Source organism: Vicugna pacos, chromosome 5 (assembly GCF_048564905.1).
Source record: "Vicugna pacos chromosome 5, VicPac4, whole genome shotgun sequence".
Lineage (NCBI taxonomy): Eukaryota > Metazoa > Chordata > Mammalia > Artiodactyla > Camelidae > Vicugna > Vicugna pacos.
The window spans coordinates 49,316,267-49,342,036 of NC_132991.1; the positions used below are offsets into that span (position 1 = coordinate 49,316,267).

Below are 25,770 nucleotides of genomic sequence, written 5' to 3' on the forward strand. Positions count from 1 at the left end.
TCAATTAATTCTAGTGAAGAAGCAATTTTTAATTCTCTCCAGTGAGAGAGTTTCATTATTGCATTTTAGTTCATTTAAACCCCTTTTCAAGAACTGTGTCTAATAGACCTTCAGAGCATCTCTGGGCAGCTCTAACTTACATAACCTCATTTTTCAAAACTGTTCATTACTTTCTCCCCCTCTTAACATGCTCTCACTCCCACTCAGGGTCTCCCTGGAGGGACTTTGCAGCCTGCTTTGGTAATACAGTAGTGCCTACCTTTGAGACTTTTTCTCATTTCTAAATGGAGTGTGCAGAATATAAATGGGGTGGGGGAAACTCTCCTCAACATTGTTGATTGGCAATGGAATCAGAATCTACCAGTGAAAAGAGCCTGCAATCATATCCAGGATATTATCCAGTGTGCATGTGGGGAAAATAAAAGGAAATAATGAAAAATGACAAAAAGAAATGGTTTCATTTCTACTGCCAATACAGAAAAGACAAAAAGGAAAAAAATCCAAGTATATTTTGAAAATCAATACTCTGTTAAAAAGTACTAAGTATGCTAAGAAATCATCTTATATCGTATTTGAAACTCTCCAACAAGGAATGTAAACATTTAAACTGCATACTCCATAATTTTGCTAAACATAGAAAAAAATCCTCTAAGAAAGCTACAAGGTAATTTATACTGGAACACCTCACTACTCTGCTTACTGAAATTGAACATTACTATATTTTCAAATTCTGGCTTGAAGCACAACTTTTTAAAGCAAGAAATTGATCCTCAGCTCCTTTTCATCCTCAGGAGAGGACAAAAACACATGAAAAAGCATACATTTAAAATGTTTTGTTATTTGTCAGTGAAAACACAAAAATTATTCTATTAAATTATCTACTTTATAGTTGTATGTGTTCAAAGCCATTATAATTTTTGTCATAATTCCTGACTCTTTAGCCTGTTATGTTTTCTATGTTTCTTGCAAAGATAAAGCTCAAACTTCATTACAGATATTCATGAAAAGCTGAAATGCCACAAGGCAACGTAATTTAAGAATAATGTTTTACTCAGTCACACAGTCTCCCCCAAATTTATTAAATATGTGGAATCTCAAATTTATTTAACCACCTATACATGTGCATCAGGCACAGCATGATCTATGTGTTCATGAGTCTCTGTTAAGTGAAGATGACACAACAGGAAAATAATGAACATCCACCAAGCATCCTCACATGCCATGTGGAGACGGACAGGTGGAGGCAATGCCTAGCTCCACCACATACAAGCCAAGTGATCCTGGACATGTTGCTAAACTCTCTCACAGTCAGTTTTCCCACCCATAAAATGATGGTGATATTAGTTACCTGCAGGGTTGTTGGGAATTAAATGAGGTAATGAATGTCAAGCACATTAGAGTAGGCACTTAATAAATGGTTTCTGTTATTTTCTAGTTTTCTCATTTAAGAAGAAAACCGAACACTAAGAGATATTGTGTGCTCTTTTGATGTCTATAACTTGCTTTAAGTTCTTTAACAAAGATAATGTGAAATTACATGTGCATGTGGAAGACGCTAGGCTTAATATGCCATGGAGTTGCAGAGAGTTTCCCTTTTAAGAATCTACCCCCTGGGGATATTCAGAAAGCCACACTCAAAATGTGGTTATTATAAGTGCTCCAGAGAGCTTTACCTGCCATCAATAGTGTGGGGTTTTCCCAGTGTTAGAAATGGACTTTCACTGGTGAAATTAGTAGCTTGTTAATCAGCACAACGGATATTAGATATGGACTCTAGTTACTGAAATAGCGTTCAAGAGATATGTGTTAAAAAAAAAAGAGATGTGTGTTAGTAATAATATTCTAGAGACATGCCCCACCCTCAACCCTTGTATTAATAAAGGATAAAAATCTAGCAAGTTTCAAACTGTATCCTTAGAGAGAGACTCTGAGGCTATCCAATCCTGCCATTGGGTCAAAGGATTCTGGTTGTCTGATATACACCACAAGAGCGACCAGATTTTGCTTATGAAATGTTGTCAGGGTATTTAGAGCACCTAAAACAAACAGCTTGGATTTTATGCAGCTTACTAAACAGTGTCTGAACTATTTGACCTGACTTGCCAATAGATTTTTGTTTAAATAAAATACCTTTTTATGTAGCAGAATTTGATCTGAGACCTGCTCTTGTCAAAAACAAGTAGCAAAGTTGTAGGAAAGCAGTCAACTTCTACCTACTTCAAACTTTGGGGCAGCTATCATGATGTACCTAAAATACTATTAATAAACATAGTAGCTGCATGTGACCAAATAGGCTCAGGTCAGTTTGTATCATAATAGTCTTTTCTTCTAATCAAAAAAATACATTAACTTAGTCCAATGGTTAATTAACTCCTTGTGAAATGCATGCACATACAGAATAAATCAAAGGAGTGGAAATAAAGTGAAATTAGAAATCAAAGCAATGCAATTTTTAAAACTATAATATTGAAGCTGGTAAAGGTTCAGTGAGTTGATATACTGCTATGGCATTATAAAGTAATACAATTTTCTGGAAAGAAAATGAATGAAATTTATCAAGAGCCTTAAAAATAAATGTTCCACCAATAAGCACATGAAAAGATGCTCAACGTCATTAGCCATCAGGATAAAGCAAATCAAAACTACAATCAAATACTATTTCATACCCACTAAAATGACTATAATCAAAAAGACAAATAATAACAAGTATTGGCAAGGATGTGGAGAAATTGAAATATTCATACATTGCTGGTGGAAATGTAAAATAGTGCAGCCATTTGGAAAAGAATCTGGTAATTCATCCAAAGGTGAACCTTAGAGTTACCATATGACCCAGCGATTCCACTCCTAGGTATGTCTCCAAGAAAAATGAAAACATATGTTCACACAAAAACTTGTATGTCGATGTTCATAGAAGCATTATTCATAACAGTCAAGAAATGGAAACAACCCAAATGTTCATCAACTGATGAATGGTTATGCTAAGTGAAAGAAGCCAGTCATGCTGACAAGTGCTTAATCTCCAGAGTATACAAACAACTCATACAATTCAATAACAACAACAACGACACACAATCAAAAAATGGGCAGAAAAAAAAAGGGCAAAAGACCTAAATAGGCATTTCTCCAAAGAAAACATACAGATGGCCAATAGGTACATGAAAAGATGCTCAATATCACTAGTTATCAGAGAAATACAAATCAAAACTACAATGAGGTATCACCTCACACTGGTCAGAATGACCACCATTAAAAAGTCCATTAATGATAAATGCTGGAGAGAGTGTGGAGTAAAGGGAATTCTCCTAAACTGTTGGTGGGAATGTAATTTGGTGTAGCCACTACGAAAAACACTATGGCGATTCCTTAAAAAGCTAAAAATAGAGTTGCCATATGATCCAGCAATCCCACTCCTGGGCATATATCCAGGGAAAACTCTAATTTGAAAAGATACATGCATCCCAGTGTTCATAGCAGCACTATTTACAGCAGCCAAGACAGGGAAGCATCCTAAATGCCCATTGGCAGATGACTAGATAAAGAAGATGTGATATAGATAGATAGATAGACAGACAGACAGATAGATAATACATAGATTACTCAGCCATAAAAAAGAATGAAATAATGCCATTGACATAGAAAACAAGCTTATAGTTATCAAAGGGGAAAGGGTGGGGAGGGATAACTTAGGAGTTTGGAATTATCAGATACAAACTACTACATACAAAATAGATAAACAACAAGGTCCTACTGCATAGCACAGGGAATTATATTCAATATCTTGTAATAACCTATAATGAAGAACATGAAAAAGAATATATATATATGTACAACTGAATCAGTATGCTATACACCAGAAACTAATACAACATTGTAAATCAACTATACTTCAGTTTTTAAAAAGCCAATCACAAAGGGTCACATACTGTATGATTTGATTTATATGAATTGTCCAAAATAGGCAAATCCATAGAAGTAGAAAGTAGACTGTTAGTTGCCTAAGACTGAGAGAGCTGGGAGCAAATGGAGAGTGACTGCTAATAGGCATGGGTTTCTTCTAGGGTGTTGAAAACGTTCTAAAATTGAGCATGGTGATGGTTACAGATCTCTGCAAATATACTAAAACCCACTGAATTGTACACTTTAAGTGAGTGAATTGTATGGTATGTGAATTATATTTCAATAAGGCTGTTATCAAAAATTAATATTCAAAAGAAACAGAAGCAAAAACAAATGGGATCTAATTAAACTTCAAAGCTTTTGCACATAAAAGGAAATCGTCGACAAAATGAAAATCAAACCTACTGAATGGGAGAAAATATTTCAAAATGATGTGATTGATAAGGGGTTAATATCCAAAATGTATAAACAGCTCATGCAACTCAGTATCAAAAAGACCAAACAACCTGATTAAAAAATGGGTAGAAGACCTGAACAGACATTTTTCCAAAGAAGACATACAGATGGCCAACAGGCACATGAACAAATGCTTAACATTGTTAATCATCAGAGAAATGCAAATCAAAACCACAATGAGATACCATCTTACACCTGTCAAACTGGCTATCATCAAAAAGACACAAATAACAAATATTGGCAAGGATGTGGAGAAAAGGGAACCCTAGTACACTATGGTGGGATTGAGAATTGGTGCACCCACTGTGGAAAACGGCATGGAGGTTCCTCAAAAAACTATAGAACTACAGTTCCACTGCTGGGTATATAACCAAAGAAAACGAAAACACTAACTCAAAAAGATACATGCACCCCAATAACCCATGAGGCAGCATTGCTTACAATAGCCAAGATATGGAAGCAACCTAAGTGTCCATCAACAGATGAATGGATAAAGAAGATGTGGTATATTAGCCATAAAAGAGAATAAAATTCTGCCACTTGCAACTGCGGATAGACCTAGAGGGAATTATGCTTAGTGAAATAAGTCAGATGGAGAAATACAAATACTAGATGTTATGACTTATATGTGAAATCTAAAAAATAAAACAAATGAATGTATATAACAAAACAGAAACAGACTCACAGATATAGAGAACAAACTAGTGGTTACCAATGGGAAAAGGGAAGAGGAAGGGGCACGGCAGGAGTAGGGGATAAAGAGATACAAACTACTATGTATAAAATAAGTAAGCAATAAGGATATATTGTGCAGCACCGGGAAAGACAGCCATTATTTCTGTAATAACCTTAAATGGAGCATAATCTACAAAAATATTGAACTACTATGTTGCACACCTGAAACTAATGTTAAGATCAACTATGCTTCAATTAAAAAAAAAATTCCAAACTCAAAAAAAGAAAACAAGAAAACTTGACACAGTAATCCTAAGCATCAGTTTGAACCATAAGAAATTACAAATATTTTTGACCTACAAAATAGCAATTTAATGGAGTTATCCTAAGATGAAGTTCTATATTTATTTATAAAGAAGTTCATTAATTTTAATTCTCTTATAACATGATTTGGGGAAAAACCTAAATGCTGAAGGATTAAATGGTTAAATAAACTATTGTATAATTACATGGTAGAATATAACACGCACATAAAAATCGTGCCCTTGAAGAATCGTTTAAAGCATGATAAAATACCATGTATATTAGGTGATGCAAATTTGGAAATAAACTTGTATTTATAGGTAAAAATAAATAGATATAGGGTAATACATCAAGATTATTAATGGTATTATCTCTGCAAAGGTGATTTCATTTTTTCTTTTTGTACTTTAAAAATACTCTATAATAAGCTTGTATTACTTTTATAATTAGGGAATAATCTTATCACATAAGGAAAAGAAAATAAACTAAGAAAGACAGAGAAAGCCAGTTCAAAGACAATCACTTGGAATTCTAATAAACTTCATTTTAATCAAAAAAGAATTTGACTTAAGTTTTCAAAATTCCAATTCAAGTATTCCAGCATTCTAAGGTGAAAAGAAGCAACCTTGCTCTTTTATTCCGACAACACTAAACTAGTTACTCAAAGAAGACAATTATCTGTCTTAATTTGAAGTCTCCAGTAAACAAGAATCCATACACCCTGTTCTAGCTCTTTAATAATAATTCTTCCTGCCAACAAGTACTTATTTATCTCTAATCTGCAATTGCAGATCACTCTCCTTTAAGCCCTTTATAAATCAGTGATAAGAGTTTGTAAGACAGGTTTTTTGGTCATTTTGTACTTTTAGAAGTGTCTTGACTAAAAGACTATTTCATTTCCTGCCAACTATTAAAAGCTGTGGACGTATCAGTTCTCTGAAAATCAGAATGCACTGAACTCCTCTCAGCTTGTGACCTTTTCCTCCCAGATACCCCAGAGTCCTGTCCGTCCAGCACTATATGTCTATAGCCTGGCTGTGTCAGTGTAAGATCATTAAGTCTTCTAAACTTCTCCAATTCAAGTGGCAGTAAATTGATATTGTGATTACAGCTCAATACTCATGAAAAGATACAGCACAGACATCATGAGGTGAACATAATAAAAAGACAACACTTCCTTCTACTTCCAGCTTAATGTGTAAGGCAGCCTAGAGGGACACACACCTTAAGTGAACATCTGAAGTTTAGAGGGAAAAAGAGATTCAGTTGAAAAGGTCATCAGAATCTATCATAGTTACCTGAGAGAGAGCTTTGGTGCAAATTTCGCTCCCTGGTGAAAGATCCTATTTTACTAGGAAACCCTTTTAATATTACCTAAACTTAATTAAGCATAGTCATATGAATAAAAGTTACAGAAAAAGATGGTTGAATTATCTAAACTATAAGAACTGTGTTTGTAATCACTACTTGAAGTTATGTTACATGCTTATATATTTACTTTGTTTACTGTCTGTCTTTACCACAAGAATGTAAACTCAAAGAGGGCAGGAATTTTTGTCTCTTATCGAGCAGTTTAACCCTGGTACTTAGAAGAGTGCCTCAGATATAGTAGTGTCTACCAAGTGGAAATTCAGCAAGTAGTGAATGAATGGATAGTTCTTCCACAATGGAACACTATTCAGCCACTGAAAAATGATGTTTGGATTAACGATCACTCAAAATCCTCCCCATTCTGCACTGTAACAGTTACAGCCCTATAACTTATTTAGTTCCTTTATTTGTGTTTCTGCTGGCTGTTTCATGTCCCTAAATGCAAACTACCTGTTTCTGCTGTTTCATGTCCCTAAATGCAAAATATATGGAAAGAGACAGAAAGAAAGACAAGCACTTATCATTTCCTTGGTAATTCAAAACATGAAAAAAGAAACTAAAAAAGAAGGAAATTACGAAAGCCAGCATATCAGTCATCTGAGGACACTGGAATTTTTGCAAGGGGCCTGTAAATCTGTGTGCATACCAAGCATTATTTGCATCTGAAATATAAAATAGATTATGTAGATATTGCCCTTCACTTTGTCCATTGTATCATTGATTTGTTTTTAGTTCCTGAATATTAGGTCATTATATAATTTCTCAATGAACGTTTAGTTAAAATCCAACTGCAAGCACTGGGGACATCTGAAAAAAAATGTTAAACTATAAATCAGGAACTACTATTAAGGAAAAAATAATTGTTTTCGGAATAGTGCCTACTTAAGATGACAGGATTTGACTTAAACCTTGAAAGAGGGTGAAGAAGAGGAGAACTCCACGCAATTAGGTAAGAATATAAGTAAAGGTATGGGAGTAGGAAGCACATGACCAAATCAGGGGCAGAGTGAGCAGTTTTTGTTGAGTGTTAACCCCGAAGCTGGGCCCTGGCAGGCAGACTTGCACTCTTACCCCAAAGTTAGACTCTGCCTAAGGAAGAGGCAGAGAACAGGGCTAGAAGTCAGAGACAGTGCTTCTCCAATAGAAAAAAATCCCTAAAGCTTAACCTGAGTTCTGACAGGTACTATGTTAGTATAGTATTCTTGTAAATCTTGCTTATTTCTGAAACTCTTGGTCAAATATAGTCCAGTGAACACATACAACATGAAATAGGTCTCTGAAGCTCTTACAGCTTCACAGTGACTATATGGGGCCTGGGTAATAGCCGTTAAAAAGCAAACAGTCCGGTGACTAGACAGTTTTACACATAGATAAGGTATTGCAATTAACAAATTATGATATTTAATCCAAATTTTTACAGGAATGAAACTGTCAATTAAATATAACTTGAAATCATAAGCACTCTGCCAGGACTTTTAAAACCTTTTGCTAAGCACTGATTTTTTAATTCTAATTTTATTGCAATAGTTTTGAAAATCTAACTTAATTGGAATATAGACAGGAAAGAGGGAGAAATGAGATGAGAACACAAAGGCCACTTCTTACAATTAGTTAACTCACTGCTCACTTAGCATTAGAGTATCCAAAAGACAATGCAGTATTAATAGAAAACACAGAAACCTGCCTAGCAGAGTTACAATACCACTAGCCACATGTAGATTTTTTTAAAATAACTATTTAGAATGCACTTTTGAACAGTACTTTGGTACAGAAACTGACTCTTCATAAGATGACAGAAGAAACTTGTCTATCTTCGCTTCCTTAAGTTGATTTTATTAAACTGACTAGTTGTTTGGGGATTTGCTATTATGGCAAGACTAGAGTTTGTAGCCATATTTAAAAGCTTTCCAAGAAAAAAAAATCTATCTTATGCCAGTCCAGTTCCATGCAAGGCATACTTCTGTGAGCAGCATTCAGTCTTCTGGGACCATCAATTTGTCACCCTTAACAGCATGATTATTCAACATCCCTCTTCCCCGCTAACGTGAACTTTAATACCTTTTACACCCTTGACATCTCACCAGCAACCTAAACATTGGCCTTCACAAAATCAGTAACAGCTTAAAAATGTAAGGCCAAGAGCTTATGAAATCCTCCCCTTATCTGGCTGTGAGTCTCAGGCCTGTTGCAAATAACAGAACTCCAGCTTCTGCAAGGCTCATTAGCATCATCCATGCACCATCCTCAACACCAATTGGCAGGGCAGCATCACCCGTAACAAGTTCCTGGAATGTGGCCAGTCCCACGGCAGCCAAGCTCCGTTGGCTGTAGCTCAGCTCTGCAGGGTGTCTGAACATGCTGGCACGAAGGGAAGCAGCAGGGTAGCTGAACACTCCAAATTATGAGCTGGAGAGAGGTGATCACAGACTAAAGAAACCTTATAGAGATTAGCCAAAGAAGAACTTGAAGCCACAACTGCTTATACATTGGCTATTGGAAAGTAACTGCAACAGACATATTCTTCATGCAACAACACAGTAATAAACAGCTCCTTTGGGGCCCAGGTATAGGCAACCTTGGATAAAAGCCTGTGCTCGTTTCCATACCCCAGGTTTCACCTGGTGTGCCCATACATCTTGATAGATCCCAAATGTTTGTTCCCATCGAGGTCTCATTATTTTATTCTACAAAATAACACTTCCTTTTACTCAGGAATAATGAAGCAATAAATTAATTGGATGCAAGGAGTCTAGTCATATCACCTAAATCAGTTAGTTTATACATATCACTGAAAAACAGGAACATTTGCTGGAAACTCATGAAGTGAACCAGGAAATTCTGATCATCTCTTCTGTACGATCTGCCTTTGTGTGCACTTACAACATTAATTACCAAACTAGCAATTTGTCAGTATGTAACTTAAATTATTAATACATGCATATGGTAGACTATATTTCACACAAAACGGTAACTACTGCTGATAAAATTATTGCTAATTATGCAAGAACTTTAAAGAGCATGATGATTTTCAAGTCATTGAAAGGGAAGTTTTTAGGCAGATACTGGATGTCCATCTGTCAGGTAGATTCCTGCAATGGATGAGGGTAGGGTTGGGGGGAAATGGACTTGATGACCTTTCTGGGAGCTGCCATAAACTATTACATGATACAGCACAGCCACAGAAACATAGGTGTGCAAAGAACTTTCAGGAAACACAATATGATCTTATGCACAATTATATTAGATATGTAAATAGCCCAGAAATGAATGTACTGCATTTAATTTTTAATTTATCTCAGGCAAATAATTTACTGATTCTCATAATGCAAAATGTTTTGGAATTACACCAAACGTAACACAGCTGATAGTCTCCAGAAGCTGACATTTTAATATGTCAGGACATACAAATCATATCACGCTAAATGTGCAATAAATTTACCACTACCCATGTGAAGGATGACATACATAGCAGTTATATGCATAAAGTAATACAACAAATAGGGTTCCAATTATTTTAGGATGGATTTGAAGTAGATGGAGAGATTTCATGAAGCTCATTTATTGATAATAAGTACTACACTAAGCACTTTACTTCTATTATCTATTTTACTCCTCACAACAACCTTAGGAGGTCCTGAGGCTAAGAGGGACTGGGCACCTTGCTCAAGGCCACTCAGCTAATAAGTAGCTGGCAAAGGCTTGAACCCGCCTTGAGGGCTGTCTGATCTGAAGCCCCTTACCTAACACTAAGGACCAGGCTTCCATTTCTCTCATTTCCTTACTTGTAGGCAACATTGAAACTTCTGTTGCTGAAGCTTCTACTGGTGAATGTGGGAGGAGGTTTTCTGCAGCCTGCCTGGCAGACTAAGGAAAACTAATTTAAGTTTTTAAATGTGATTTGAACAAAGTTGGCAGGGCTCTGTGAAGAGAGGTATATGTATGCTGCTACCATTGTAAATGAGTTCCATATTTCTGAAAGCTATCTGATAACTCAGAATGAGAGCTATAAAACTTTTCTTGCCCTTTGACTCAGTAATTTCATTCTTTGGAATATACCCCAAGGAAATGACACAAAGGAAAAAGGTAATTTGTTCAAGATGTTCATTCAGGGACTATTTGTATTAATGAAAAGCTGGAAACAACCCAAATTTCCAGCAATAGGACAATGACTAAGCAAGCTAGACTACATAGAAAAAGAAGAAAACTTTATAATTCCAAAAAATGGCAAATGTAGACTACATTCACATGTGGACACATATGTAAGATACAACTTTACATTAAAAAGTAGAATGCAAATTAGTATAAGCATAATCTTGTACAACTAAGTAAAACAGTATCTACAGAAACAACTACACAAGAAAACTGAATTTATAAAGAAGTATATCCTTCATTTTATTGTTGAAACTGGCATATAGATTGTGCTTCATAAAAACTAACAGATTTAAAATATATAGAGGTAATTTTAAACTGAGACTTGTCTGTGACTCACATGTATTAATGTTGCATCAGTAAAGGTTAATCTTTTATGAGGACTTACTATGTGTGAGGTGCTCTTCCAAGTTCTTTCCCCATATTTTCTCATTTAATCCCCCTATAGCCTCATGAGATTATTATTGTAATCTCTCTTCTAAGAGGAGAAAATTGGAGCATAGAGAAGCTAAGTACCTTGCCCAAGGTTACACAGGCTATGGCAGAGGTAGAATTGCAACCCAGGCACATTCACTATCTGGCCTGTACGTAGCCATTATGCCACAATGTCTTCTCTTGGAAAAAAGTATCTAGAGAGATCTTGTTCTTTCCCATTAATCATTTCTAGATTTTCTTTTCTGCTTTTCTTCTTCACCACTACTGTTTGGTTTACAATATATTGAATTTTTGCAGGAAAGAACAATAACCACATACAGAATTTGAGATAAAAATGCCCTCCATCCAGTGTCACCTGCACGAACACAATCTACCTGCCCTAAACGGTAAGGCTTTTTCCAAGAAGAGAGACTAGGGTAGGGTTTTTTAATCAAGTGAGGAAATCTTAGAGCCTGGAAAATAAAATGCTACTGTGGGCACATGGAATAATTGCAGAGGAGAAAAATACAACATTTGAGCAAGAAAACACTCAAATGAGGTTAAGTCTAAAAAATAAATTGCCTAAGGTTAAGTGACAAACACAGATGAACATTTTTAAACTCTTAGGGAAAACGATAGTCTAAAAAAAGTTTATGTTTAACTTTGCCTAGTTTCTTGTATTCTGCAAAGTATTTGTTAATGATGATCTTATTGAATTCTCATGCTGTAGAATGGTAGACAGTATACTCAGCAGATGAAGAAACAGAGTCAGAGTTTAAGAGGCTCACTCCAAGCAGGAGGCTTGTCTTTAGCCAGCGGGAGCTCAGTCCCAGCCCTCATTCTCAGGAGTGCTAAACACTGATGTTGTTCAAGACAGGTACAAAGCCCTGTGCAGACCTTCCCTTTAAATCATTCAGAGCTCATAAAGCCTTAGATCGCAAGTATAAATCCACTGAGAAAAGTCCATAAAACAAATCTAACATAAATCAAATTAGAGATGAGAATTAAATATATAATGGGATCCTCTTAAATGAGGGAGACAGAGTGAAGGCGGGACTAATATCTGTGTATAAACTAAACAGTGTGGGAGATGCTAAGGGATGTGATTGTTAGGCTTGGAAAGACAGTACTCAAAACCTTCTCTCTCAACCCTTATAAAAGGCACATTATTATAAGACTCTGTCATCTTTGGCACAAAATGCACAAAATAAAATTTTTGTTCTACCTGTACATTCCATGGAAACATCTGCATAGTGAAGGAGGTCGACTATATTTAAAAAAAATTTTTTTTTGTTGAAGTATAGTCAGTTTACAATATTGTGTCAACTTCTGGTGTACAGCATAATGTTTTAGTCATATATATACATACATATATTCTTTTTCATATTCTTTTTCATCATAGGTTACTACAAGATATTGAATATAGTTCCCTGTGCCATACAGTAGGGCTTTGTTGTTATCTATTTTATATATAGTAGCTTGTATCTGCAAATCCTGAACTCCTGATTTATCCCTCCTGGTAACCATAAGTTTGTTTTCTATGTCTGTGAGTCTGTTTCTGTTTTGTAAAATAAGTTCATTTGTGTCTTACATTTTATACATTCCCAAATAGCCTCACGTTCTCTCCTGGCTCTGTACTATGAAAGCCTATGCTTGCTTCAGAGGTTAGATCAAATGTCATCTCTTCCAAGAAGCCTCTTCAGATTCTTCAAGTGAGACTAACCCTCCCTTTCCTTTATACATTCCCAAATAGCCTCACGTTCTCTCCTGGCTCTGTACTATGAAAGCCAATGCTTGCTTCAGAGGTTAGATCAAATGTCATCTCTTCCAAGAAGCCTCTTCAGATTCTTCAAGTGAGACTAACCCTCCCTTTCCTAGGCACTCATAGCATGTCCTGGAACATCTTATTGCTGATCTCACTTTCTGCCCAGTGCAGCTCCCACAGGGCCTAACACACCTGGGATTTAGCTTTGTTTCTTGTGGCCCCAACACGAGTGCCTTGCACACTGTACTTGTTCATTGAATTGGTAAGAACTTGCCTGAGGTCCTACCATGCTCTGAGGGTTTATAAACCTTTTCTGGGATTTGAGTTGTTCAAATTTGACTACAGAAATGACCTCAATAAGGGACTCTCTTCACTTAAAAATCTTGTTTCCTTATAACCACATTTTATGTTGACCTTTTATACCAGAACATTTGCATTAATTTAATGCATTAGTAATCAGCACTGGCAAATAGCAACCTCACAGCCAGAAGGTTAAATTATAAAGTGTCTTTTTTAATCAAGTAGGAGTATGGCAGTCAACAAACTTAAACAAACGGACTTGAGATTTGCTTTTACCACAAATTTTATAAATATTCCACCAGATTCTAATCAATATAAAGGTAAGAGAGTCAAAGCTAGAACTTCAGCTCTTGGAAGAGTCTCTCATTTAAAATGAGCTGGTGAATAAAATACTGTGAGAGAATTCAAAATTTCAGAGCAAAAAGTACATCACTTCAACTAAGGTCAATTGCTCTTCAGGGACAATAATAATGTTCTTCTTATTAGCAATTTGGAATAACAATAAAATAACATTTACTTTATTGAGATTTTTATATAAGAATTGAGAAAACAGTAGTCGTGAAAAATACAAGAGAAAGTGCTGATCTTCCGACACACAGTAATCTTTCTGTCTTCCCTATCTTCCCTTGGGCCATGTGTGGTGGGGGTGCGATCCTCAATTAAAAAGCTTATTTATAAGGAAGATAAAGACTAGGGAATAATAAGAATACTACAGGGCCTTACAACAAAAAGCCAGCTAAGAAGAAAATGAAGTAATTATTTTCAATTATACCACCTTCTATGAAATATAAAAAAAACTCCCATTACATTTTGTGTAATATGAGAAAAAGCTCTTTGATCCATGAATGGGCTAATCTAACAGCTATTCACATAATTCCTGTCCTTTTCAGGGAGAACAGCAATCAGTGATCAAGAAGGAGAGTACAAGCCACAAAAAAGCATGAAATCTTACTTTTTCATCATCTTCAGTAAATGGAGCACCTTCAGGAATCTTATTTATTGCTTGGGCGACACCGATAATCTCACCATCACTGCTTCGGATAGGCATGCACAGTAATGATTTTGTCTTGTATCCAGTGAGCTTGTCGATTTCATCATTGAATCTTCGATCCTAAAAATAAGACAGACAGGGCATTAACTGCATATGCGTTGTTGTCAGGGAGAAGGAACGAGAAGTATCTTTCTGTGTATGATACCTTGTCACTGGGAACTTTATCCCACAGATTTTTAATAACAATAACAGATTTGATTTCATGTTGAATTCACCAAAGGAACATAAATGAAAATAAATCACCACCATAGTTGTCAACCATGGTAAATGAAGAGAAACTTTAAACCCCACTATGACAGCACATCAAAATTGGGGAAAATAGGGGGAGGGTATAGCTCAGTGGTAGGGTGCATGCTTAGCATGCACAAGGTCCTGGGTTCATTCCCCAGTACCACCATTAAAAAAGAAAATAAATAAACCTAATTAACTTCCCCTTCCAAAAAATAAAACCTTAAAAAAACTGGGGGAGGGGCAAGTGTCTTTAATAGAACTTCACACTATGCTATTTATTAAAATATACTACTTCACTTAGGCAACTAGCTGTGAAGAGTCATATAAGGAAAATACATAATAAATATATATTAAGCATTATGAAAAATATGCAGAAAAGCACTACTTTCTTTTGGTCAAAATTATCCCATGAAAAAATTGAACATATGAGCCTATACTGACACTTTTTAAATACTCCAAAAAAAATGTAAAGCATAGTGAGGAGGAAGGAGGTAAAAAGCTTCTTTAGAGATGTCAGCTAAAAAATGTAGAAAGAATGATAAAATTATATTAATATCTATGTTGCAACTACCAATACAATAATGTACCGATACAAGCAAGGATCAATAGACACCAATACCACTGGATGAAAAATTATTGTTAAACAGAATATTCACTTAGTCTCAAAGTGCCACCTCACAGAATCTCATTAAATTCAAAAGGAAAAAAAGATACCTTAATCATGAAGAGATCTGGTGGACACCAGAGTAAACAAGTAATCTAATTCAGCATCACCATTAATGAGACAAAATAGCACCACGTATCTCCTGATGCCATGCGATGGAAGGACACAATGCCATCAAGAACATGGAGTGTTCTTATCAAACATATGAATCTGGTCACTCAGGAAAAGAAAATTAAGAAAAATGCAGATTGTTGGTCATTCTATTAGAAATCTGACCTGGACTCTTCAAAAATGTCAGTATCAAGAGAGATAAAATAAATTTAAAATAAAAATAAAGATGTGGGAGTTGTGCTGTTTTAAAGAAGACTTAAGACATCTGAAATCTAAATAAAAGTAGGATCCTTCATTGGAAATTGTTAGGCAATTTGCAGGGAAGACAATTAGAGAAAGTTGAACATGGACTTTATGTCAGGTAATATCATTGTATCAATATAAAGTGTCTTGGGTGTGATAGTGGTACTCTAATTATGTAGGAGAGTGTTCTTATTGTAAGGATATACATGCTAGAGTATTTTGAAGTGAAATGTCATAATACCTTCAATTACTCTCAAATGAAAGCAAGCAAGCAAGAAAGAAAGAAAGGAAGAAAGGAAGGAAGAAAAGAGGGAGGGAAGAAAGAAAAGAGGGAGGGAAGAGAAAGAAGGAAGAAGGAAGAGACTGAAGGGTGGGGTGGGGAGGAGAGAGAGAGAGAAAAAAAAAAAAAAAAGACTGGCTCCTGAAAGGGTAACAGGGATTAACAACTTTCCAAGGAAGATGATAAACTGGATCCAGGCTCACTGCTTCAAGCCAGGGGCTGAAGTGAGGCTTCTCCCAATGCTCTCAATATTTCCTTATTAAAAGAGGCTTAAAAAACAGAAACAAAGCACTGCTGTCTACCACCAACTAGAGCTATGAATTTTATCTGACTAAGGGTCTAGGGAGAGCTGGCTGCAGACAAGGTGATAGCCCCAAGACCAAACACTGCTGGCCTTCTAACGAGCTCTGTGATCCCCAGTATCACAAGTACAGGGGGCCTCTCTATAATGAGACCTGATTGTGATCTGGGACCTCTGGAGGCCGTTCTAAACCCTTAGTCTGGGACAGGAGAGCCCTGCAGGAGAGAGGAAACTCAAAACCTAAGCAAAACCATTTCTCCTGCTCAAAATAAGCCTACAACCAAATTTTCAGAAAAACAGTAATTTGTATTAATTTTTTTTTAATTTACTGAGGAACCATTATGTGTCAGGCTGTGAGCTAGGAGATGCAGCAGGAAACAAAAGTATCACCCCAGACTTCTTGGAACTTGCAATATAGTAGGTGAGGCAGACAACACATAAATGCATAATCACCTATTGTGGTAAGTGACATTGAGAAAAAGAACAAGGTTTCATGAGAGAGACTCAAAAGAAGGGGCCTATTTTCATGGGGATCAAGGAAGGACAAAAAAAACTTGTCCTAAAAACAGGACAAGTTAGCCATAACTTGAATCATAAGGAAGAATTTGCCAAAGAATGGTGGGATGAACTTTCCAGGAAGTTGGAACAATGCAGGTAAAGAAAAAAGCAAGAAAAAGCTTAGTGAGTTCCAAAAACTCAAAGGTCAAAAGCAAGAGCACAGGAAGCCAAAGGGAGAATGGACGAGGGAGGCAGGGGCCAGATGGTGCCAAGTATTACAGGACCAGAAAGGAGTTAAATTATTCCTACATGCAATGGAAAATCACTGACAATCTTGAAGCAGAAGGATGCTATGATTCATGATCCAGCACTTAGCATTCCCTGAAATCATCTTATTAGTTTGCTTGTTCTCCCACCACTGGTAGATAAGATCTCAGACAGCAAAGCTCTTGTCTCTTATTTACTGTTTCATCTTGGCATCTGGGAGGTGCTCCACAACATTTTTCTTTAGTAATAGGGTTTATTTAGAGATCTTTTTGCACATGTACAGAAGAGAGATACACAAATGTTTATTGCAACATCAATTATAGAAAGAAAAAACTGGAAATCATTTGAACTTGGGTCAATAGAAAAATAAACAAGTTATGATCTCTTGTTTTGATAGCATACTATACAACAATTTAAATGAACTAAAGCTACTTGTATTGATACAAACAAACATCAAAAACACGTTAAGTGAAACAAACAAGCTGCAATCTGATACCATCTATATAATATTACTAATATTTAAAAACAATACTAAATATTATGTGTGGATTCATATATGCAGCAACGGTATAGCACAGGCAAGGGAATAATAACTCTAAATTTATATAACTGGTTACCTCTGGGGAGAAAGAGAGGAAATGGCATCAGGGAGAAGTATAGGGAGGTTTCAAGTCTAACACAGTTTTTCTTTAAAAAAAAAAACTGTGACTCAAACATAGCACAATGTTAAGAGTCTATAAACCTTGATGGCCTATACTTGTCTAAATGTTTGAAATATTTTATAATAAAAAGCTTAAGACCATTTTAAAAAAAAATTAATAACTTTTTGGGAGATGATACAGGATTGTAATAGAAGAAACCAGTTAGGAAATGTCAGTGGTCCAGGTAAGATGAGAGGATGGTCTTGGTTAAGAGAAGGGTGGTAGGGGTACAGAGAAGTAGATGGATATGCTGAATCTACAGTACCTTCCACTGAATTGGTTGGGGATGGGGGACTAAAGAAAAAAGAGTGAATCTCAGGTTTTGACTCGAGAAACTATATTGTTGGAAGTGCCACTAACTAGAATGGGGAAGGCTGAGATGAAGGTGAACAAGTACATATAAAGAAAGGCAAGAAGGTTGATAAACCGGTTTACTGATCAAGGTGAAGCATGGCCTAAATCATTAGTTCTCCACCCTGGCTGCATGTGAGAATAACCTGAGATGATTTTCAAAATACCAGTAACAGGGCTTCACCCCACCCCAGATTGAATCAATCAATATTAAGCACTGGTTTTAATTGGTTTTGAACTTTCATAGGTGATTCTCACATGAGACAATTGTCCTAAATGTTAAAGAGCTTAGTTACTAGTAAGATCAATAAAAACTCATTGATAGGAAAAGCCTTAAAATGGAAATGAACAAAGAGGGTGGCGTGTATTCTGGTGGTTACACATCAGTGGTGTGGACCATGTTAGACTAGACTTGAAAATCCACTCTGGAATAGGGAAGATTTTCTGTTCTTCATAATCTCTGGAGAAGGGCCTCATCCACCAAAGTCCAACTCTGAGTAAACCAACCACCAAGGCTGTGGGGTATTCATTGCCAAAATATCCAAAGCCACGGGAAAACAACAGACACAGGGACACTTTAGCATGACCAGGGGGAACAAAAATGTAATAAACCAATAAATTCTCCCCACTATCTTTCCAACACTCTACACCACCTGATAAACTTGTAACTTGAGGAGAAAAGATAATTATGTTGATATATGTGGCAAGTGTTAATCTTCCAATTTAAAAGGAAGAAAGATTTATTTCATTAAGTCTTTGTGTTTTTTTAAAAAACAATGCGTCATAAAACATGTTTTGTCCATGTCTTCATTACACTACTTATGGGATTACTCTCACAAATTAACTCAAAAGTTAATATAATCCACCTAATGAGAGGTCAAAAGAGCTGATACAGTTATATACTTTCCTACTGTATATTAATCTCTAGGTTAATTTTCCAATTTAAAAAACAAATGAAGAAAGCTGAACCCAAATTGAGATATAAATTAATTGTAGAAGATGAAGAAAACTAGGAAAATAATTACATAAAGGGACATATTACTCTGATGTTACAGAGAGAAGGAAAGGTTGAAAACAGAATATAGCAAAAAACAGATTTTTCTAGCCAAGCAATGACCACAGATGAGTATGGTAGTAAGAGAAACATAGAGCATTGCACAGGACACAGGCTGGGGCAGTGGGGGAGAAAGCGCATCTAGTCTAGGGTTAGAAAAAAAAAATCTCCCAAGGATAGTGAAATGTTTAAGCTGACAGCCAAAGGATCAGTGTCCCAGGAAGGAACAGTATACAAAACCCAGAGGCAACAGAAATAGAATCAGAGGAATTGAAAGAAGTTGAACATGTCTCTCAAGGGAAGAATCAGGGATGGAACAAGAAAGACCCAGCTGCATGCTGATGAGGGGGTGCCTGGGGACCAGGTTTAGAATTGTGAATTTACCACAAAGGAAAGGGGTCACTAAAGGGTTTTAAGAAGGTGGGTGGGAGTAATGTAACTGATTCTTCACTTTAGGAAGACCGCTATTGCTTACATGTAAAGAATGAATCGGATGCAAGAAGTCCAGGTGAGAGATAAATCATCTCTGGAGTGGGATGGGTCTACAGCCATACCACCCTGAACGTGCCCAATCTCATCTGCAGTGGGATGGTGGTTAGTAGTGGTAGGGGTGATGGGAAAGGACTGAGTTGAAAGATATTTAGGAGGTAGAATCAACAAGACTTGCTGATTCACTTCATGTAAGTTTGCTAATGTTAGAGAAAAAAAAAAGCTCCATATAACTGGTGCAAGTCCTGGGTGAGTGGTGGATTCACTAAGTGAGGAACACAGGGAGGGGACAGATTCTGAGGGGGGATAATGAGTTCCCCTGTGGATGTCTAGAAGTTTAGTTAACTATGAGCCACCCACATGGTGATATTGCCCACAACGTAGTTTGAGATATAGGTAGGTAGGTGGGTAGATAGATATGTTATAATTTCAGGGAAAGGACTTGGAATTCAAAGAAGAGGCTGTTTAGATAAGGATGAGGAACCCTGTTCAATAACTTTACCTTAAGTCTTCAGGAGTTCATCACAGTCACCAGCAAAGCTTCATAAAAGGCCACGTAAGGAGGAGACAGGACCAAGAAGAAGGGAGAAAAATTGGGCCCATTTATTGCTGAAAATGGAAACTTGAATAGGAAACTAACAAATGCCTCTAGGTCTATAATGAAATATCACATGGAGAATGGTGTCCAATTTTTATTCATCTCCCTTAGGACAAAAGAACAAGCTATTAGAGATTTCTAATAAAGGGCTTCTTTTATAAAGTTGTTAAAATCTGGAATGAGCTTCTTATGGTTGTGGTAGACTCTTCTTGCTTCGAGGATTTTTATGTCATAATATTGTTCCTATCACAGATATTTTAAGTATAACTGCTCTTGAGAAGTGCAGGGATCTTCTCAGTGCCTTTTGCACCAATGCACCATTTTTTGCATGTGACACTCAGCTATGATTTTTAATGTTTAAAAAAATTAATTCATAAGGCCAAAAGCAATTTTTACTTCTTAGCAATGGAACTGACCTGTGCCTGCTACACAGAGAACAGTAGTTGATACATTTGTGACCCCAGGATCTTGCACTTGCAGCCCTGTCTGCAAGTTTCTGCATTGACTGTGATGCCACAGAACACAGCCAGAAAACAGGACCCACCAGCAAGGTCCACTAAAGTTGAAGAAACAATGAACTGCAATCTAAACTTTCAGGTTCTTGAAAAAAGAGCTATGCTCACTGCACTCGAAAATCCCAGTCAGCCTCAGGGAGACATATTTTAGAGGCACATTAAGAAGCCTCAAAGCCAAAGGGAATCTACTCTCTTCTTTCACTTTCTCAGAGAAGCCACTCAAAGCTCCCCAAGGAGGAGCCAGAGCTATGAATCTTATTCAGATCTCAGACTCATGGCAAGGAGGGTCACATAAGATCTCTTTTATCCCCGCTGTGTTTAAGGCTTCTCTCCTCAACGCTTTATTGTAAATTTTCCAGTGCTCTTGATTAAGCCAGGAACTATTCTTGACTATGACTTAACCTATAAGGGTGATTGCTTTAACCACAATCTCAACTCTACCTTGAATCCTTGATCAAACTCTTCAAATCTGAGGACGTTCACATGATATAAATGCAAAAAGCTCCTATTAACTCCATGAAATGTTTAATGAATTTGTATCTGAGTTATTGTGTCCATAAATTATAGAGAAAAAGCAATACAAGATATGTGTGGATATATGGTAATTCTTCAGTCTACAGATACTCAGGTATTCATAGAATACAGCAGTGGTTGGCAACCCTGCCTAACACTGGAATCACTTGGAGCTTTAGGCAACTTCTGATGCCCTAGCCCCACACTGATCAGTTAAATCATAATTGGTGGGAGGAGGGGTTGACCAGGAGATTTGACTTCTGACTGTTGATCAGGGTTAAGAATCACTGAATTAGAGGGACCTTAATAAGTTCAAGGCCTTCAGGGGTTCAGGGGAACAGACTGTAAACCACTGCTTTAGAGCTTTCAGGACAAGTTTCTTTGTTAGCTTTTGTTTTGTTTTGATTTGCTGTTTCCCATCCACTTTCTTCGTAGGCTTAAAGCACTGGACCTGCATACCTTACCCAGAGCCCTACTATCCGCACCCCTCACCTGGCCCCACAAAGAAAGGTTAGGAGACCAAGTTCAGCCCCACATTTCATCTACATTCTCCTCCAAATGCCTTACAGAGTTGTAATGTAGAGAAGCTAATGGAAATATAAAATATAAAATGAATAAGCCATTGAAACTCAAACCAATAGATTGCCAAACTGTCTGAAGCTTGAAAGAAAATTACTTTTATTGGTACATTAGTAACACTCATTTAATTCCAATTCATAAAAACATCTTACATTTATGACTTATCATAAACACCACTTATTTTCCAAAAACTGTTTGGAAGGTTAAGCTCTCAAAAATTTTGATTAATCTTTAATGATTTGAAATGTACTATTCTGCTTTTCTCCATACAAAGAAGTAAGTAACTAATTGTTCCAAATTGATGGAAGGTTTCAGGTCATATTGCATAAAAACAAAGACATGGCATATGGTAACCAGATAGCTAATGCTCTGGGCCTCCTAATTTGATACTTTTGAGGAAAAATGCAAAATTATCATTGTTTTTAATATATATTCACAGAATGTCATCACTCTACAGCAAACAAAAATCTTGTCTCTCTGAATTATTTCACCAAAAAAATGTGCAGAGTTTTAAATGCTACAAAATACTGTTTCTGAAGCATCATTCTTTTATGGACCTGAAACGGTGTGGTAGGTGGTGGAGTGGTTTAGAAATATGTACAGGTCAGCTCTACTTGGTAAATGTTTACTGGACACATTTTAAGTCTTTCAAACTGAATGAGTGGTTAACAGACACCATAAAATAATTAGAAACAGTCATCATTATCACCAAGTTACTTTGTTATTGGTCATTGTTATTTCCAAGTTACTGTCCTTTAGTTGTATTGCTAAAATAAACTTGGTTTGCTGATCTTATTTCTTTGTTCTCCCTTTCTCAGTTGACATTTTTTGGTCCTGTCTTATTGTTGTCATCATGACTATTATTATTAATCTTTCTTATGACAAATACAAATATATCTCAAGACATTAGACACAAGAAAATGGAAGAAGCACAGTACAGTTGAAACCAAAGTTGCAGGTAAGGTGGTACAGAAGAAAATGATGAATTCTTAAACTTCTTTGATAGCACAGATCTCTGTTACAGATGTATTGTAAATATGCAGATAAATGGTATGTGGAGTTAAAATCAACTCTGTGCTCTGTTATGATTCATTGTATATAATTAAAATGTCTGAGCCAAAGATCAGTATATGAAGAGAGAGCTATGGGAAGAGTCAGTCAGCCAGAAGCACCTTTCTTCTTGTCACAGTGGAGCCATCTAAGAACTCTGGTGAAACAAGGAGGTGAGGTTACAGGTAGAACCAAGCAGGCCAAGAAATCTGTGAATATGGACAAGGGATGGTCAACATGGAATGGTGGTTCAGTCACCAAACAGTCAGGAACCAGGAAATACAGGGAAAACCAAGGTCAAAACAGGGATGCATGAAAAGCCAGGACTGGGATCAGGATTACAGATTAACAGTGACACACTAGAGATTTGGTCTTATTCATCTGTTAAAACCTAACAAGGATCACAGAAAAAGAGATCAGATTTGTGGTTACCAGAGGTGGGGAGGGGTGGGGGGGGAAGGAAAACTGAATGAAGTTAATCAAAAGGTACAAACTTCCAGTTATAAGATAAAGTAGTAGGGATGTAATATACAACATAAGATAATGAACACTGCTGTATGTTATATATGAAAGTTGTTAAGAGAGTAAATCCTAAGAGTTCTTATCACAAGGAGAAACAAATTTTTTATTTCCTTAGTTTTGTAGCTCTCTGAGATAATGGATGTCTACTAAACTTACTGTGGTAATCATTTTATGATGTATCTATGTCAAACCATTATCCTGTACACCTTAAACTTACACAGTGCTAGATGTCAATTATATCTCAATAAAACTGGAAGGAAAATTAAATAAAAGCTCTGAGTTTAAAAAAAAAACCAACAAGGATCTCTTCCAACAGAAAGCCTATTGTACTCTTCCCACTGTAGCCAGTTGAGATAAACCGAAAAGTGGACCCAGAATGTAACTGATTTGTAAACAGCTGTATTGATCAGGTCCTGACTTTCCCACATCTATGGCAAACATGGTAATTTCTAATATCACAGTATATGTCATATTTTAATACATATTTTATTTTTATTTTATTGTTAATATGTGGAAGTTATTGTTTCTGTTTGACAAATGTTAAATGTTAAAGTAATTTTAAAGTTTGCTTCAAAAAGCCCTAAAGATTCAAAAACATTTTAAAATATGTTTAAAAATATTTTAAATCATTCTTTCTTGTGAGAACATGATGATAAAAATACATGATTACCTGATATTAAAATATACCTTAAAGCTACAATAATTAAAACAGTAAGATATTGGTTCTAAAAGTAGAAATATTGAGGAAAGAGATTAGAAAGCCAAATATATGTGTGTGTGTGTGTATATATATATATATATATATATGCATATATGTGTATGCATAAATGTATTTAGTTAATCATAAGAGTATCATTTCAAAATAATGTATGATTCAATTAGTTACATATTTGGGGAAAGTAAGATTCTTTTCTCACGTTATATAACAGAATTAATTTCAAGTAGAATAAGGAGATAAATATACTCATCCTTTGATGAATTGCAAAGTAGGACAGAAGATTACTCAAACTCTGCCAAGACACATTTCTTATTTTAACGTGAAATACTACAAGAAAAAGTCTGAATATTATTTACAAGTCAATAATATGAAAATGCATATATCCCACATATTATCAAGTATATCCTAGATTTGCACTCAGAAAAGTCAATGGCCTTATGTTCAAATGTTGTCCTTCTTTTTCACCAAACCCTTAATTAAAGCAGCCGTTATAAGTAAGATGAGTTCCATTTCTTTCATTTGTTCTTTTCAGTTAAGAGTTTTATCAGAAGTACAAATAGTCAAAAGTTTTCAGTAGATGAATGAATAATTACATGATGAACTATAAACTAAATCAACATTGACTTTACTTGAAAATTATATTAAAATATTTTCATGATTTAAAAAGTTAAATGTCAAAAATAAAATAATAAAAGAATGGAAGAAATATAATTGAACATTTGTCTGATCTCATGAGGGGAAAGCCTTTCAACCCATGATACCAAAAGAAGAGGGCATGAAGACTGATAAATTTGATTAATAAACATTTAAAATTTTAGTGCCTCAAAAATAACACAAAAAGAGTTAAAAGTAAAATCAAATTGTAAAAATACTTTTAAACACTTATGGCTGATAGTGTTAAATCCTAAACACACAGAATTCTTACAAATAAATGAGAAAAAAATGAGCAATGGATAGGAAGCAGAAATTTACAAAAGAAAAAATTTTGATGGGAAAAATTGTCTCATATTTCACATGAATATGTGAAAACTGTCATGTTACAATAGCAGTTACAGTTTTTCTACAAACTTAGCAAAGATTAAAAATTTAAGACATCGAGATACCTAGGTTTACTGAAAGTTTTTGTGAAAAGTCTACTTTTATACATTGCTGGTGAGAATGCAAATTAGTGCAATATATATGGAGGTCAATGTGGCGATAAGTAACAAAACTTTTTAAATTTTCATACTTTTCAATACAGTAATTTAACTTCTAGGAATTCTTACGGAAAAATTGAAAAATATCTAAGTATTCAATAGGAAATTGATTATGATATAGTATATCCACACTATCACTAAAAAAAATGTTATAGATTATTATTACACATGTTACTGGAGAGGCTGTGGAGAAAAGGAAACCCTCCTACACTGTTGGTGGCAATGTAATTTGGTGCAACCACTATGGAAAACAGTAAGGAGATTCCTTAAAAAACTAAAAATAAAGTTACCATATGATCCAGCAATCCCACTCCTGGACATATATCCAGAGAAAACCCAATTCGAAAAGATACGTGCACCTTAATGTTCATAGCAGGACTATTTACAATAGCTGAGGCATGGAAACAACCTAAATATCCACTGACATGACTAGATAAAGAAGTTGTGGTATATTGACACAATGGGATACTATTCAGCCATAAAAAGAATAAAATAATGTCACTTG

The 25,770-nt window shown here is 35.7% G+C and overlaps 1 protein-coding gene across 1 annotated transcript in view; it reads right to left on the reverse strand.

Moving 5' to 3' along the window:
* The window catches only part of PDE11A (phosphodiesterase 11A), a 359,091-nt gene that overhangs the window by 271,698 nt on the left and 61,623 nt on the right, over positions 1-25,770 (reverse strand). The window contains exon 2 of the mRNA XM_006210208.4: positions 14,286-14,444. Coding sequence (XP_006210270.2) covers positions 14,286-14,444 — 159 coding nt within the window. The remainder of the gene's footprint in view (positions 1-14,285; positions 14,445-25,770) is intronic.